The following is a 16148-nucleotide window of genomic DNA, read 5'->3' on the forward strand; positions in this document are numbered from 1 at the left end:
CCAAGTATACTTAGAATACTTAATTATACTTTTAAGTATATCTCGATCAAAAGATAGGCCAAATATACTTAGACTTTTCTGTCAGTATAAGTCAAGTATACTTAACTATAATTTTAAGAATATATATGAAAAGTACATAAAAAGACACTGAAACTATATTTTCTTATTTTTAATTTAAAAGATGTATACAGTATACTAATAGCATACTTGAATAAACACTTAAATAAGTCGCTTAAAATATGTGAAAAACCCTTTCATTCATCAAAGGGAGTGGTAAATTAGACTGAACTTGGACAGGTAGTTGATTTCTGTAGAAATAGAAAACGTGTTGAATGATAGCGTTGTGCTCCCTCCCATCTGGTTATAAGGCTCTGGTCTGTTTTACAGATGGTTAATCAGAGGTTTTTGTTGCTTTGCAAACATCACTATGGAAAAGCAGCAGAGACATGAATTCAGGTAAGCTTTTTTTTTTTTTTTTCATTTATCAAACTTATATTAAATAATTAAAATCTAGATTGCCACAAACATTAAATGTGTGTGTGTGTGTGTGTGTGTGTGTGTGTGTGTGTGTGTGTGTGTGTGTGTGTGTGTGTGTGTGTGTGTGTGTGTGTGTGTGTGTGTGTGTGTGTGTGCGTGTGCGTGTGTGTGTTTTCAAATTTTCCATTAAGCTATTCCCTTTTTTTTCCCTTCAAAACAGGCGATCTTGGGATGCGTGCAGGGAAGTGCCAATCATTCAAGATGAACAGACACCAAAGAAACGAGTGCAGTGTTTGAAATGGTTCTCGTGTGCCATTGTTGGTGTACTCGTCTTTGTCCTTGCGCTGCTCAGTAAAGTGAGCTGCTTTGTTAATCATTGGCTAATCATTTTGGGATGATAGGATAACATTTAACTTATCTATTTAATATTAAACAAAAGGCTCGGTTAGACTGAATTTTTTTCTTTCTTTACAGACATCATTTCTGCTTTTGATAACATTTGGGAACAATCAAACTCAGATTATATGTCCAGAAAAAAAGCCAACCGCCCTACTTGGCATTGGCTTCGTTCTGGTTGGGCCGAGTGTTCTCCTTCTGCTAAAAAGCACATGGAAGTTCATTTTCAAGAGTGCGACCATGCCCTCTAAAAAAACAGTTTTTTGGGTAAGCAAACAGAGTTTTTGATTAACAGATGTATAGTAGGCGATGAACCTGATTGTTACTGCCATAACCTTTCTGACTTTGATTTGACCTTTGCTCTAGGTCCTGTGTGTTGAGTTCCTGGTAGCATTGGGAGCTGCAATTCTAACAATAGTAGCCATGCCACACTTTGACATTGTCACTAATGTGATGATCCTAAACAGCGTGAGCATCCTGTCAGCAGTGTTCCAGGTTGTCGCTGAGTGCCTCGCCAAAGAGAGAAAACGGCTTATAATGCTCCCCGTATGCTCCATTTTCTTAATCGTCCTGGGTTATGTCCTTTTGGCAGTCAGTTATCTGGTATTCGAACATTCCCCTCAGATGAAAGTATCAATTGGCCTTGCCATCGTGGGGACCATCTTGGTTTCTGTGAACTGGTGGGAGAACTACAGCACGCTCTTCTCCATCTCATCTCTAGAGGACATTTCCAAAGACATTGCTCAGTCCCGTAATGTGGTGTGCATCATCTCCAGTTTGATGAGAATCCTGATTACTTCAGCTGTGGTTGGAGCTTGCATTACTCTGTCAGGTCAGAACTGGAAATCGGTCAAAATCGTCTTCGAAGTGGTTGTTATTTCATTGGTGGCGATCCAGATTGCATCCTCTGCGCTGTGCCGCTGGTTTGTAGTTGTGGCTTGCAAGATGCACGCCCTGCACCGCAGCTTCGCCTTGCCCATGTGCCTGGCCTCGATTTCAGTTTTGGCAGTGTTTTTTTCCCCACTTGCAGTCACACTCACAGAGTCTAATCATTCTACCTGTTTTGAGAACATTCAGGCGAAACCCAGTGACACATTGTTGCATTTGATGTTGACTGATGCTTTAAAAACTCTACACGCCAGGGACATTGTTGTAACCAGGAGTACAGGAGGACTGGCGTGTTTGATCTGCTCTGCTCTGAGCTGGTGGTTGGGACTCATGCTCAGTACATTTTACATCTGGTTTCTGAAGATCCATCGAATTGAGAGAACCCAAGATCTGTTTGTGCGACGCATGTATGAAGGAGCGTTTCTGGAGCAGTCCATGTTGCTGAACACCCGTTTTGAAATCAGAAAGAGAATCAAGGAGAAAAAGGGGTGAGCGTTTCAACTTTCTAAGTATGGCTGCATATATTGTTAAAGGGATAGTTCACCCAAAAATGTCATCATTTACTCACCCTCAAGTTGTTCCAAACCTGCTTGAATTTCTTTCATACAGAAATGTATACAGGTTTGGAACAACTTGAGCGTGACTAAATGATGACAGAATTAAATTTTTGGAAAATTAGCAAGGAACTATTCCTTTAATACATCAGCCAATATTAGAGATTTTTTAAATTATCTGTATCGATATTGACTATTTAATGGTGCATTCTCATTGTTTTTTACATTTATACACTGTAAAAAAAAAATCAGGTTTCCAATTGAAAATTTTCAAGTGACCGATCACATCTACATTTTTCAGTTGGCCAAATTGAATTTCTGTGAATTGATGCAATTTAATTCACAGAAATTCAATTTGGCCAACTAAAAAATTTTGATGTGATCGGTCACTTGAAAATTTTCAATTAGAAACCTGATTTTTTTTTATAGTGTATTATCTGACTCTTCATGTCAGTCTATAAAAACATGAATAATTTAATAACACTGCTAAATGTAAAGTAATTAAATATCCATTTACATACTGTACATTAATGTTGCGATGGCTAATTTCACTTGTGTCATTTAAAATGATTCATTTTGTTTTTTTATATTTTAAAGAATTTTATATATTCTTTTATTTTGCTTTAATTTTTATATATTTAGGCAAATTAGACAAAATTATCTTAATCAAAGCATTTTACATTAAATGTGTTCCCATTAAAAATGACAAATGAGATCTTTGTAACACTTTATAATAAGGTTTCATTAGTTAACATTAGTTAACGTCTCGGGTTATGACTATAACCCTTGTTCCCCGAGAAGGGGAACGAGACACTGCGTCATCGTGACGACACTTCGGGGAACGCCCCTCGCGTAAAGCGTCTGAAGAAACTGTAAAATCAGCCCAATCCGATTGGTGTTGCGTGATGACGTCGTATGTGACGGCATACCCGGAAGATACAAAGAGACGTCTGAACGAAACAGAGATAGCGTTCTTTGCGATGAAGCGAGCGCTCTGATGATTGGGTGGACACGAGACGCAGTGTCTCGTTCCCCTTCTCGGGGAACAAGGGTTATAGTCATAACCCGAGACGTTCCCCTTCGAGGGAACTCGAACTGCGTCATCGTGACGACACTTTGGGGAACGAGTACCAACTATCCCGCACCAATCATACCCACCCCAGTGTGAAGCTGGAACCAGGCACAACTAGGGGGCGAGCACTCTCGCGCCAGGCGTCTCAGGGAGATGCAGACTATAAAAACGAATGAAGGTGTGAGGAGTGGCCCACCCAGCTGCCTCGCAGATGTCTAGCATAGAGGCCCCAGAAAGGAGGGCTACCGAGGAGGCCATGCTCCTGGTAGAATGGGCCCCCACGGCTAAGGGTGAAGGCAGGTTGCGCACCCGATAAGCCATGGCTATAGCCTGGACAATCCAGTTACTAATCGTCTGCTTTGACGCAGGCAGCCCTTTCTTGGGTGAACCAAAACACACCAACAGCTGGTCTGACTTTCTCCACTGAGCAGACTTCTCCAGATAAATCCTCAATGCCCGCACGGGGCAGAGGAGGTGAAGTCTGCTCTCTTCCGCCGTCACGTGAGGTGGAGGATGGAATGCCTGGAGAACCACTGACCTTGCCCTGTTAGATGGCACCTTGGGCACGTAGCCCTGGCTGGGATGCAAGATGGCTTTAACCATGCCAGGGGCAAACTCCAGGCAAGTCGGCGTGATAGCCAAGGCCTGGAGGTCCCCCACTCTCCTCAGAGAAGTGATAGCAAGGAAAAAAAGCCACCTTGAAGGTCAGTATTCTCGCCTCAGCCGACTCCGGCGGCTCAAAGGGGGCCTCAGCCAAACCCTCGAGCACCACCGCCAGGTCCCAGGTTGGGACCCTGGAATGAGCCGCAGGCCTCATCCTCCGAGCCCCACGGAGGAATCGTACAACCAGATAGTGCCTTCCCAACGGCCCATCACTTAGAGGTGCGTGGAAAGCCCAAATGGCAGCCACATACGCCTTAAGTGTGGACGGGGAAAGACCGGCGGAGAAGCGGTCTTGACGGAACTCCAGCACTGAAGCCACCGGGCAGATAACTGGGTTCACCTCCCGCTCTCTACGCCAAGTGGAAAACCTTCCACTTCAGGCTGTACAACCTCCTGCTGGAAGGAGCTCTGGAGCTGAGTAGGGTCTCTACGACACCCGCAGACAGGCCCTCTACTAGGTACTGGGCCCCCTCAAGGGCCAGACCCAGTGACCCCACACCTCTGGCCGGGGGTAAGCTTAAATCGTGCCCTCGGCCTGAGATAGCAGGTCCCTCCTCAGAGAGACCTGCCATGGGGGACCGTCCCGCAGGTAGATGATGTCGGATAACCATACTAAAGTGGGCCACCGGGGTGCTACTAAGAGAAGGCTGATGCCCTCCCGACGGACACGCTCCAGTACTCCCGGGAGCAGAGTGATCGGGGAAAAGCGTACAGACGTAGCCTCGGCCACATCTGTGCCATGGCATCCAGCCCCAGCAGGGCCGGATGAGTGAGGGAGAACCACAGCGGGCAGTGGGACGTCTCTTGAGACGCGAATAGATCCACTTCCACCGGGCCCAACCGCTCGCACATAGCCTCCACCACCTCGGGGTGGAGTCGCCATTCCCCGGGCCTCAGCCCCTGCCTCGACAGGATGTCTGCTCCCTAGTTTTGGTCCCCGGGGATGTACATCGCCCTGAGGGATGACAACCTCCCCTGGGACCACAGGAGAACCTGATGCGCCAGTCTGCAAAGAGGGCGCGACCTCAGGCCCCCCTGGTGGTTTAGATACGATACTGCCGACATATTGTCGGATCGTATCAGGACATGATGGCCGCGGAGGTCCGGGAGAAAGCTACTCAGAGCTTTGTAGACCACCAGCATTTCCAGGCAGTTGATGTGCCAGGAAAAATGCCGGGTCTCCCACAGACCTCTGAAAAAGCGGCCTTCCATGACCGTGTCCCAACCAGTGAGGGATGTGTCTGTTGAAACGGTTTCCTGACAACATGATGCTCCCAGCACTGGCCCCCGGGACAGGAACCAAGGTCTCTTCCATATGACAAGGGAACGAAGGCATCTGCGCGTTACCCTGATCATACAGAATGAATTTCCCCTCAAGGAAAGCCCCCTGGTTCACTTACGCATCAGGACATGGTGGCCGCGGAGGTCCGGGAGGAAGCTCCTCAGAGCTTAGTAGACCGCCAGCATTCCCAGGCAGTTGATGTGCCAGGAAGAATGCCGGGTCTCCCACAGACCTCTGAAAAAGCGGCCTTCCATAACCGTGTCCCAACCAGTGAGGGATGCGTCTGTTGAAACGGTTTCCCGGCAACATGATGCTCCCAGCACTGGCCCCTGGGACAGGAACCCAGGTCTCTTCCATATGACGAGGGAACGAAGGCAGCTGCGCGTTACCCTGATCATACAGAATGAATTTCCCCTCAAGGAAAACCCCCTGGTTCACTTCTGCATCAGGACATGGTGGCCGCGGAGGTCCGGGAGGAAGCTCCTCAGAGCTTCGTAGACCGCCAGCATTTCCAGGCAGTAGATGTGCCAGGAAGAATGCCGGGTCTCCCACAGACCTCTGAAAAAGCGGCCTTCCATGACCGTGTCCCAACCAGTGAGGGATGCGTCTGTTGAAACGGTTTCCCGGCAACATGAAGCTCCCAGCACTGGCCCCCGGGACAGGAACCAAGGTCTCTTCCATATGACGAGAGAACGAAGGCATCTGCGCGTTACCCTGATCATACAGAATGGTCTTCCCCTCAAGGAAAACCTCCCTGGTTCCCAGCCACCACTGTAGGGGTCTCGTGCAGCAGGCCAAGAGAAATTCTGTTGGACGCAGCTGCCGCAAGTCCCAGCAGTCCTAAACTGCTGTACAGTGATGCCCGAATGGAGGAACCTGATAATGATATGCTTCGCCCCCGAAAGCGAACCTCAGGAATCCCCCGTGACACAGAAGGATGGAACATGGAAGTATGTGTCCTCTTTAGATCCACCGTGACAGACCAGTCCTCAGACTGGATCTGAACCACGACACTCAAGCATCTTGAATCTGAATCTCCTCGGAGAACGATCCAAGTACCTCCGATCTAAAGTTGGACGCAACTGGCCATCCTTCTTAGGAACTATGAAGTACCGGCTGTAGGACCCGGACTCCCTGACTGGCGGAGGAATACGTTCAAAGCCTCCTTAACCGACAGGGAGTGTACTTCCTGTTCCATTACCCGCACCTGCTCTGGGCCGACCACAATCCAGACCACCCCGTTAGACTTCGGGGGAGGGAACTGAACTGCGGCCTGTAACCCCGTTCTACAGTACGCAGGGCCCATGCAGATATATTCGGAGGCATAACCATGCGCCGAGATAATCTGCTAAGGGAACCAGCCTCTCGAGGCCGGCCTCGGGTGTCAACCGAGCCTCCTCCCCGACCCCCTGAAGCGGCTAACCGGCAGGGCGAAATCGAGGAAGATTTTCGGTGTGCGTACGCGTTTGCTGGACCGCCGCAGGTCTTTGCTAGAGGCGGCTGGTGCAGCGCGCGTGCGCTGAGAAACGATGTGGCCCGAAACGTACTAGACGGCGGGAGCACAACATCGATTCCCAAAAGCTCCACAGGGGAGGCGACCTCGATCGCTCCTACCCGGGAGAGGGGGCCGGCCAGCAGGGGCCTCATCTAAGGGAGCAGCTCAACAGGGCCGCAACCTCCAATCTTAGATGGATATCCAGACAAGTCAAACAGGCTTGGGCGACAGACTGATTAAGTATCTAACTTAACAAAGTCAGATAACATGACACTCAATTCCTCAGAATTAAATGTCATCATAATCACCCAAACCGTGCAACCTGGTCTGAATGATAGGCTGAGTAAAAAATACATCTAACTCCTCATAGTCAGATAATATTTTAATTTAATTCCTCGGAATTAAATGCAGCCATAGTAAGGTGAAAGCGAATACTGTTCGATTATATTATATACGGCTCGAAAATCACACGTTGCCTCAGCAACGCGGCTCAAGCAGTTATAATACAATTGGCCTTCCTCCCTCGAGAAGAAAGCCAAACAGTATCACATTTCACAAATACGGTGAACATGGTCTGAATAATAGGCTGAATATCTAACTCCTCAAAGTCAGATCATATTTCATTTAATTCCTCAGAATAAAACGCAGCCACAATTATCAGACAATACTGCTTAATTGTATTATATACGGCTCGTAAACCACACGTTGCCTCAGCAACGCGGTTCAAGCCGCTATAATACAACTGGCTTTCATCCCTCGAGAAAAAAGCCAAAGGGCGCGAGGCTGAAACACCCGAAGGCGCACGGCAGTCTGCGTCGAGATATTTCTGAATGAAAACAGCCCGCCCCCTCAGGAGCTGACTGCATGCCTCGCACCCACAGTATCCCTTCTCACCGTGTCACGTTGTATCACTCTAATAACAGACCCAAACCTGCGCGCCGCCTCGGTAACTCGAGGTTGAATCTGCATTAGGAAAGGCGAGCCTCGATACGGAGCCCATCTAATTCCTCAGAATCAGACAGCTCACGCATCGGGTCCTCCACCCCGGGGGAAGAAGCCGCAGCGCGGGCTTCCACGCGGGGAAGGAGAACAATGGAGCTGTCACCGGGAAGGAGAAGATGCATAAGCACTCTCAAGTTCCCCTGACAGACCCATCTGCGAGTCCATGATAGATCAACCGTGCTGCCTCAACAGCACGGGACCGGCCATGGAATTCGCGAGCCCTGTATGCTTGTGAAAACAACGTTGGTAGATAACAACACCAAATACTCTCAGACTGGTAACACAGAGCGCTAACGCTGAAGAGCAAAAAAAAGCTATCTCTGTTTCGTTCAGACGTCTCTTTGTATCTTCCGGGTATGCCGTCACATACGACGTCATCACGCAACACCAATCGGATTGGGCTGATTTTACAGTTTCTTCAGACGCTTTACGCGAGGGGCGTTCCCCGAGGTGTCGTCACGATGACGCAGTTCGAGTTCCCTCGAAGGGGAACTACATGAACTGCACTTCTACAACATTTATTAATCTTTGTTAATGTTAATTTCAACATTTACTAATACATAATTAAAATCAAAAGTTGTATTTGTTAACATTGGTTAATGCTCTGTGAACTAGCATGAACAAACAATGAACAGCTGTATTTTTATAAACTAACATTAACAAAGATCAATAAATACTATCACAAATGTATTGCTCATGAGTAGTTCATGTTTGTTACCTAATGTTAACAAATGAAACCTTATTGTTAAGTGTTGCCGAAATCTCTTTAATGTCAAAACGTCAGTGAGATTAAAAGGAGGGCAAATGGAGATTTTGCTAAAGTCTCCTTCCTTCTCAAATGTTTCGTCTGACAAAAAGGCTGTAATCTCACATGTATCCCCTCTATAGTTTTAAAAGAGTTTCAGCATTTGAAACTGTGCTTGCATTTACCAAAATTCCAAAGTTTGCAATAAAACTCTATTTCAATAGAATTTCAATATGAACTCAAACACATCTCATCACATTCTTCCAAATTTATCTCGACCATGCCACGCACAGTACCTTTATAGCTTTATACTCTTACTGTATGTCAACAATTGATTAATAACTAGCTTCCAATTTTACATATGTGACAAAGTTAGTAATTAAATGATATCTGAGAGTAACCTCTGAGAAATTCTAATTTTAAAATATGTAATCCTCAGTGCAAAAGAAACCATCAGAGTGTTTCTCTGTGCTACGATGTGGCATGAAACCTACGATGAAATGATGAAGATAATCATCTCTATGTTCAGGTAAACATAGGCTACACTTACTCAACTTGTAAAATTCAGTCTCAATTGAATTGCAACTGCAATGCTATTTATTTTACTACCAGGCTTGATAAATACAGGCCCAAGACCGACAAACACAGCGATGTCGAGTTTGAATTCCATGTTTATTTTGATGATGCTTTCATGGATGTTGATAATGGAAGGCAGCGGCATGCGAACGAATACGCTGAAATTCTTGTGGATGTAATTAAAGAAGTTTACACGTAAGAATCCACCTTCATTTGATCTGTTTATGCGTACTGAGAATTTGTATGCAAAAACTAATCTACTAATACTTCACATGCATTAGCATTTTCAGTGAGGAGGATCCATGTATATTCAAGCAGGCGCCACCACTACCGTGGCAGAAGATCATAAACACCCCCTATGGAGGTCGGCTGGAATACACCCTCCCTAAAGGCAATGTGATGATGGTTCACCTCAAAGACAAGCAACTTATCCGTCACAAAAAAAGATGGTCTCAGGTAAGAGTCATTAAAGGAACACTCCACTATTTTTTAAAATAGGCTCCTTTTCCAACTCCCCTAGAGTTAAACAATTGAGTTTTAATGTTTTCGAATCCATTCAGCCGATCTCCGGATCTGGCGGTAGCCCTTTTAGCATCGCATAGCATAGATCATTGAATCTGATTAGACCGTTAGCATCTCGCTCAAAAAAATGACCAGAGTTTCTATATTTTTCCTATTTAAAACTCAACACTTCTGTAGTTACATCATGTACTAAGACCGACGGAAAATGAAAAGTTACGATTTTCTAGGCCGATATGGCAAGGAACTATACTCTCATTCCTGCGTAACAATCAAGGAACTTTGCTGCCGTACCATGGGTGCAGCGGCGCAATGATATTACGCAGTGCCTGAAAATAGTCCCCAGCTAGGTAACTTCCAACGTGACCGGCACTAAGTTTGTGTAGTTCCAGGTATTCTGGTTCAAATAGATACGGTTCAGGATCTGCACCAAAGGAAATATCTTCTGAATCGTCTCTCACAAATGTCTCCATGGTTACAAGGCACGCTCCTTGTGCAAGCAAGTTGTCACAATGGTTATGTTGACGGAAGTTAGCCTATTTTCAGGCGCTGCGTAATATCATTGTGCCGCTGCACCCATGGTATGGCAGCAAAGTTCCTTGATTATTATGCGCTGGTATGAGAGAATAGTTCCTAGCCATATCGGGCTAGAAAAATCTCAACTTTTCATTTTCTGTCGGTCTTAGTACACAATGTAACTACAGAAGAGTCAAGGAAAAATATCGAAACTCTTTGGTCATTTTTTTGGAGCGAGATGCTAAAGATCTAATAAGATTCAATGATCTATCGGAGATCGGCTAAATGGATTCGAAAACGGTAAAACTCAATTTCAAAACTATTTCATTTTCAAAAATAGTGGAGTGTTCCTTTAAAGGTGCAGTTAAACACAGGTGCAGATGTTTTGCACCCGTAAACAGAACTAATTGCCCGTGTTTGCAGATAATGTACTTGTATTACATTCTTGGCTGGAGACTTAACGGACAGTACTTAAAAAAGTTTGAGGAAAGAGAAGAACTGGATTCCCTAAAGGAGAAACTGAAGGTTAGAGGCTTAACTTTAAACTTCACCATGCATTTCTAATACAATATTAGCTAGACTCTGGATGCTTTTTATACTCCTTAGAGAGAAAAGGATAACACGTATATCTTGGCCCTGGATGGGGATACTGATTTCCAGCCGTGTGCAGTCATGCTGTTAATTGACAGACTGAAACTATACCCAGAGGTTGGGGCTGCCTGTGGCAGGATTCATCCAACAGGCACAGGTTGGATATATATTAAGTACAAACCATTGTTATCAGCTCATTTTTATTGTTTTAGAATAATTTCTTAAAAAATGTTTCATTGTTTCTAAATATCTAGTGTGCAGAATATGTACACTGCATGCAAAGGTTTTGGGTCAGTAAGAATTTTTTTTTTTTTTTTAAAGAAATTAATACTTTCAGCAAGGGCACATTTATTTGATCAAAAGTGACAGTAAAGACATTTATAATGTTACAAACGATTTCTATAAAAGCTGTTATTTTTTAACTATTTATCAAAGAATCACGGTTATATATTACACTTTTAACCAGAAAAAACTAATAACTAATAATGATTTTTTTTAATCATTCAAGAGAGTCAAAATAATAAATAAATATAGATGTTTTTAATGAAATACAAATAACCAAATATGAGCTGTATGTATCATCTGTAGGGATAGAGGTAAGCAAATTCCAATTATGAAATCTATAGACCATTTGGGTTTTTGCAAACAGCGATTATGATTTTTTTTTTGTGAAAGTTCTACAGTCAGAACAAATAAAAGGTGATTTCGAGTTTTTTACAATTCTGCCTTTTTTTCTTGCAGTTGCTAGAAACTGTAGAGCAAATACATTATGAATCATATGAGTTGCACTTGTGAATATTATGTAGATCTATTGTTTACATCAAGTTTCATCAGTCCAGTCTAAAGCCACAATATGTCATTTTTTGCCGTTAGAGATCACTTATTCAAAACAAAGCCGTAGTTTGATGACACCTTGATTTCGCTGAGCTTTTATCATGCCGCAGACGAGCACTTCCGCTTCTCCGCACGTACACGGTCCGTGTCCTGGTTAAAATTGCTTATTTCTCTGGATTTAAACATTCTTGGAAACATTTGGGATAATACAAGTACACAAGTCAAGAAAATATATAACATTGTTTGTGGTTTTTGGATATTTGAATCCAAAATTCTTACATATTGTGTCTTTAATGGCTTGCAACCATAAACGTTTGCGTTTCAAAGGCTTTTTTTACGGACATTATTACACTTAAAATAAATAGTAAATTTAACAATTAAGGAAAAAAGCTTTGCATATTTTTTTGTTGTTGACATCTAAAACCATGCATCCAAATACAGTGTGGTATTTTTCAGCAAATTCATCTGTCATTTGGTAGAAACTAGTCAAATTAGCTAAATGCACATATAGGCCTAGACATGCACTCATCTTTGAAAACTATGGAAACGTGTACATTAAATATGGTACAATATTTAACCACATCCACTCATCTATTCTAAAAAATAAAAATGCACTTGTGACTACTTATGTATAGTATAGATTATAAACTGACTAATAAGATAATATGCTTGAAGGGCCCATGGTGTGGTATCAGAAGTTTGAATATGCGGTAGGCCACTGGCTGCAAAAGACTGCGGAGCACGTGTTCGGCTCTGTACTGTGCAGCCCTGGATGTTTCAGTCTTTTCAGAGGAGCCGCACTCATGGACGACAACGTCATGAAGAGGTATACAACTAAAGCAACTGAAGCCAGCCACTACGTCCAGTATGATCAAGGTAATGTCTACATGAAGCTAACCACATGATATCAATTCAGCCTAAACTAAACTAATTCACCCTCCTTTTGGTGTAATGTCAGGTGAGGACCGTTGGCTGTGCACTCTGCTGCTGCAGCAGGGGTGGAGGGTTGAGTATAACGCTGCATCTGATGCCTACACCAATGCGCCGCAGGATTTTAATGAGTTCTACAACCAGCGCAGACGCTGGGGACCTTCTACCATGGCCAACACCATCGATCTCTTGGGCTCAGGAGGACTGACCTCTCAGAGGAACAGCTCTATCTCAAAACTTTACATATTGTACCAGATTATCAGCATGGCAGCTTCCATCTTGGGCCCTGCCACTATCTGTCTCATGATATCAGGTAAAGTTTTGCATGGAAAAATGGTCATTTATGCACATTAGATTCATTATGCTGTAGCAGTAGTGCTTTTAAGGTACTATTAAAGTGCTTTCTTTATCTTGCAGGAAGCTTTGTGTTCATTTTGCAATTGGATGAAAATATAGCTCTTGCTTTGGCTATAGTGCCCCCTGCTGTCTATCTCATCTTATGCTTCAAATTGAAATCTGACATGCAGATTAAAATTGCAGCATTTATGAGTGTGCTCTACGCATTTCTCATGGCGGGAACTGTTCTCTGCATCATAGGTAATGGCTGTCTTTTTTCATGTGTAAAACACGATTTAGAACTTTTTTTTAAACATGTTTTGTTTTTTAAATACCCATTCTTTTCAGTTTTTACATACACTACCATTCAAAGGGTCAGTGAGATTTTTTTTGCTGAATAAATGCATATATTTATTCAGCAAATATGCATTCAATTAATAAAAAGTGACAGTAAATACTTTTACATTGTTACAAAATAATTGGGTTTCAAACAAATGCTGTTCTTTTGAACATTCTGTTCATCATAGAATCCTGATTTTTTTTTTTACTCTTTTCAATGTTGATTAGTACAAATTAGTACATTAGCATCTGAAAATTCAGCTTTGCCATCACAAGCATAAATTATATTTTAAAATATATTAAAATAGAATACAGTCCTTTTAAAATATATTATATTTCATAATATTACAGTTTTTACTATTTTTTTGATCAAATAAATGTAGCCTTGGTCAGCATAAGAGACTTATTTCAGACCATTAGACCCCAAACCTTTGAACGGTAGTGTATGTTTTAGTCCATCAATATGTTTAGACTGCAGGTACTATCTAGGCTTGGAATTATAGACTAAAAAGCTACAAAACTCTCATTTTGAATTCATGAGGTCTCTAAATATTCATGTCAAGAGAGCAAGCATGTAAAGTAGCTGAATGTCTTGATGGGTGACAAATGCATCTCTATCTCTCCTCATCTCAACTCTCATAGGTGATTTAGTGAAGCAAAAAACGTTTATGACCCCCAGTGGTCTGTTCCTCATCGGCATGGTGGTGTTGTACCTCATCACGGCAGCTTTACACCCTCAGGAGTTCTCACTGGTCATCTATGGATTGTTATACTTCCTCTGCATTCCCAGCGGGTATTTACTCTTAGCCATTTACTCTATAGTCAACATGAACAATGTCACGTGGGGCACTCGTGAAACCGGCGGCCAGGCTAAGACTACGGCAGTCGATACCATCAAGAAGAAGTTCATGAATGCCACATGTTGCAAATGTCCATGTTTGGAATCTGAAGAAGATTCCAGCAAGGAGATAATACCAGCAGAAACCAAAACAAAACCTGAAAAGTCAGATATTGCTTTGGAAACACAAAGGTAAAAATATAGTTCTTTTTATAACTTTGCTCGGTGTTTCACTATGGGAATCGCTTAGGGCGTTTTATGCAATTTCTATACACCTGTGTATAAATTTTTTTACTATTTTTATATAATATGATAATTAACTTTAAGATTATTTTAATATTTTTAATAAAATTACTACTACTACTACTAATAATAATAATAATACTGTATTCCCACACTGTAGGGCACAAGAGTTCACACTCAGTCCTCATCAAAGTAAGTATGAATTCCATACTTAATATCTTAATATTCTTGCTCTTGACCTATGCTCTTGACTTGTTGAATTAGACTACTATTAAAACTGTTATATTTTTAATTCCAAAAGCTTGGATTGAACATCTGCAAGTGAAATCTTACGACTTTCCCTTGCATGAATCTGCACTTCCAATGGTAGGAAAAATATTATATATAATATTTGTAAAAAAATAAAATAAAATAATAATAATATATATGTATATATATATATATATATATATATATATATATATATATTCTGCCATAATACATGGCTTTCAATGGAGAACTTTTTTTTTTGTGCCCTTGTTGCAGATATGTCTTTTACATATACATAATTAAATGTACTGTTTCCCCACATGCAGGATGAAATCAATTTCTGGACAGAATTGCAAAAAAAATATCTAGAACCTCTTAAAGAGAATAAAGAACAACAGGAAAAAATTGCTAATGATCTGAGAGAACTTCGAAATAAGGTAAGCCTCATAAGCTTGCAAAAATTAATTTGGTTCCCTTTCGTTCAGTCACTACGACGTAACGTTAGTGACTAACGAATGGGGGTTTCGCTTAGAAGCCTATCAACTTCGAGTTTTGAGAAAACGCCCAATGGCGTGCCAATGCCATGGGGCATGCGGAATTTGCATACGTAGCTCCGCCTCACTGCGTGAGTATATAAGGAAGTACGAGGCAATATCGCATTATGTTTCTGCTTTCGGAGCCAAGAGTACCTACCTCTTCACTCCTACAGCCTTCTGAGACTCTGTCAGCTTCTTCGAGACGAGCAGCTTTCCAGTCGGTGTTGGTGTGACGGCGCGTTCCAGTGATCGCATACTTCCTGCCTGCTGATCTGTGCAGTGGTCCGCCTGACAGCTGGTGTGTGTTTCCCTGGGCGCTTCGGCATCGACTGCGAGGCTTTCCTCTCACAAAAAGAGCTTGCGCGTGGCACGTCTTTTTCAAGACGGCTCGCCCGTGCACTTCCGGGTGCGATCGATTTTCCGCTGCTGTCTGAGGACGCATTCACTGCTCGAGCGTGTTTGGGCTTCAGCGCGCACGGGCAGTGTTTGCGGATGTGTCACGTTTCCATTACGGGGGCGTGACCATCGCGATGTCACGGTCGAGACTCAATGATCTCCGTGAGGAGAGAGAGTCCCCTCTGCCACACCCCAATCTACCGTCCCCGAGTGAGATGGTACTTTGGCTGGTGGCCAGGGTGACCTGAGGGCGGTGCTGTGGTATTAAGAACCCCGACGTTCATTCCTCGGGCCACACCCCCCTCTGCCCTTGATGGGGCCGCGGCCTAGGGTACACTGGGGCCCCCTCCCCCCCCACTGTTGAACTCTCTGTTGCGCACTACGGTGTCCACAGAGGGCTTTGACGTGGCGTGGTGTGGCTGTCCTAAGCACCCCCCCCAAAGCCTGTGGGCTCGTCTACTTCGGTGGCGTGGTCCCGCAGTGCTACGGGCAGGCCGCCGCCCCTTTGCACATGCACAAGGGTGGAGCCGACCCAGGGCTCTTCATTGAGCTGCGTGCCGCAACTGACCCCGCCCCCGGGCGGTGAAGGTGGCCACACGCTCCCTGGGTCGGGCGATGTCCACAGCTGTGGTCCGGGAGAACACCAGGCCTTACCTGGTGATGTGGAGGAC

At 43.7% G+C, this 16148-nt stretch overlaps 1 protein-coding gene across 1 annotated transcript; it reads left to right on the forward strand.

Annotated features, from left to right (window-relative positions):
• Positions 1–427: 427 nt before the first annotated feature.
• On the forward strand, positions 428–14249 carry LOC307132021 (chitin synthase chs-2-like; the record flags this gene model as incomplete). The annotated part of the gene is made up of 13 exons (XM_079826155.1): positions 428–456; positions 698–833; positions 952–1140; positions 1240–2249; positions 9014–9103; positions 9187–9345; positions 9432–9606; positions 10609–10710; positions 10792–10933; positions 12286–12486; positions 12569–12853; positions 12958–13137; positions 13858–14249. 13 exons carry the CDS (start codon positions 428–430, stop codon positions 14247–14249), a joined length of 3090 nt encoding a protein of 1029 aa, XP_079682281.1.
• Between the last annotated feature and the right edge of the window lie 1899 nt (positions 14250–16148).

This window comes from Gobio gobio, assembly GCF_949357685.1.
Source record: "Gobio gobio genome assembly, chromosome: 9".
NCBI lineage: Eukaryota > Metazoa > Chordata > Actinopteri > Cypriniformes > Gobionidae > Gobio > Gobio gobio.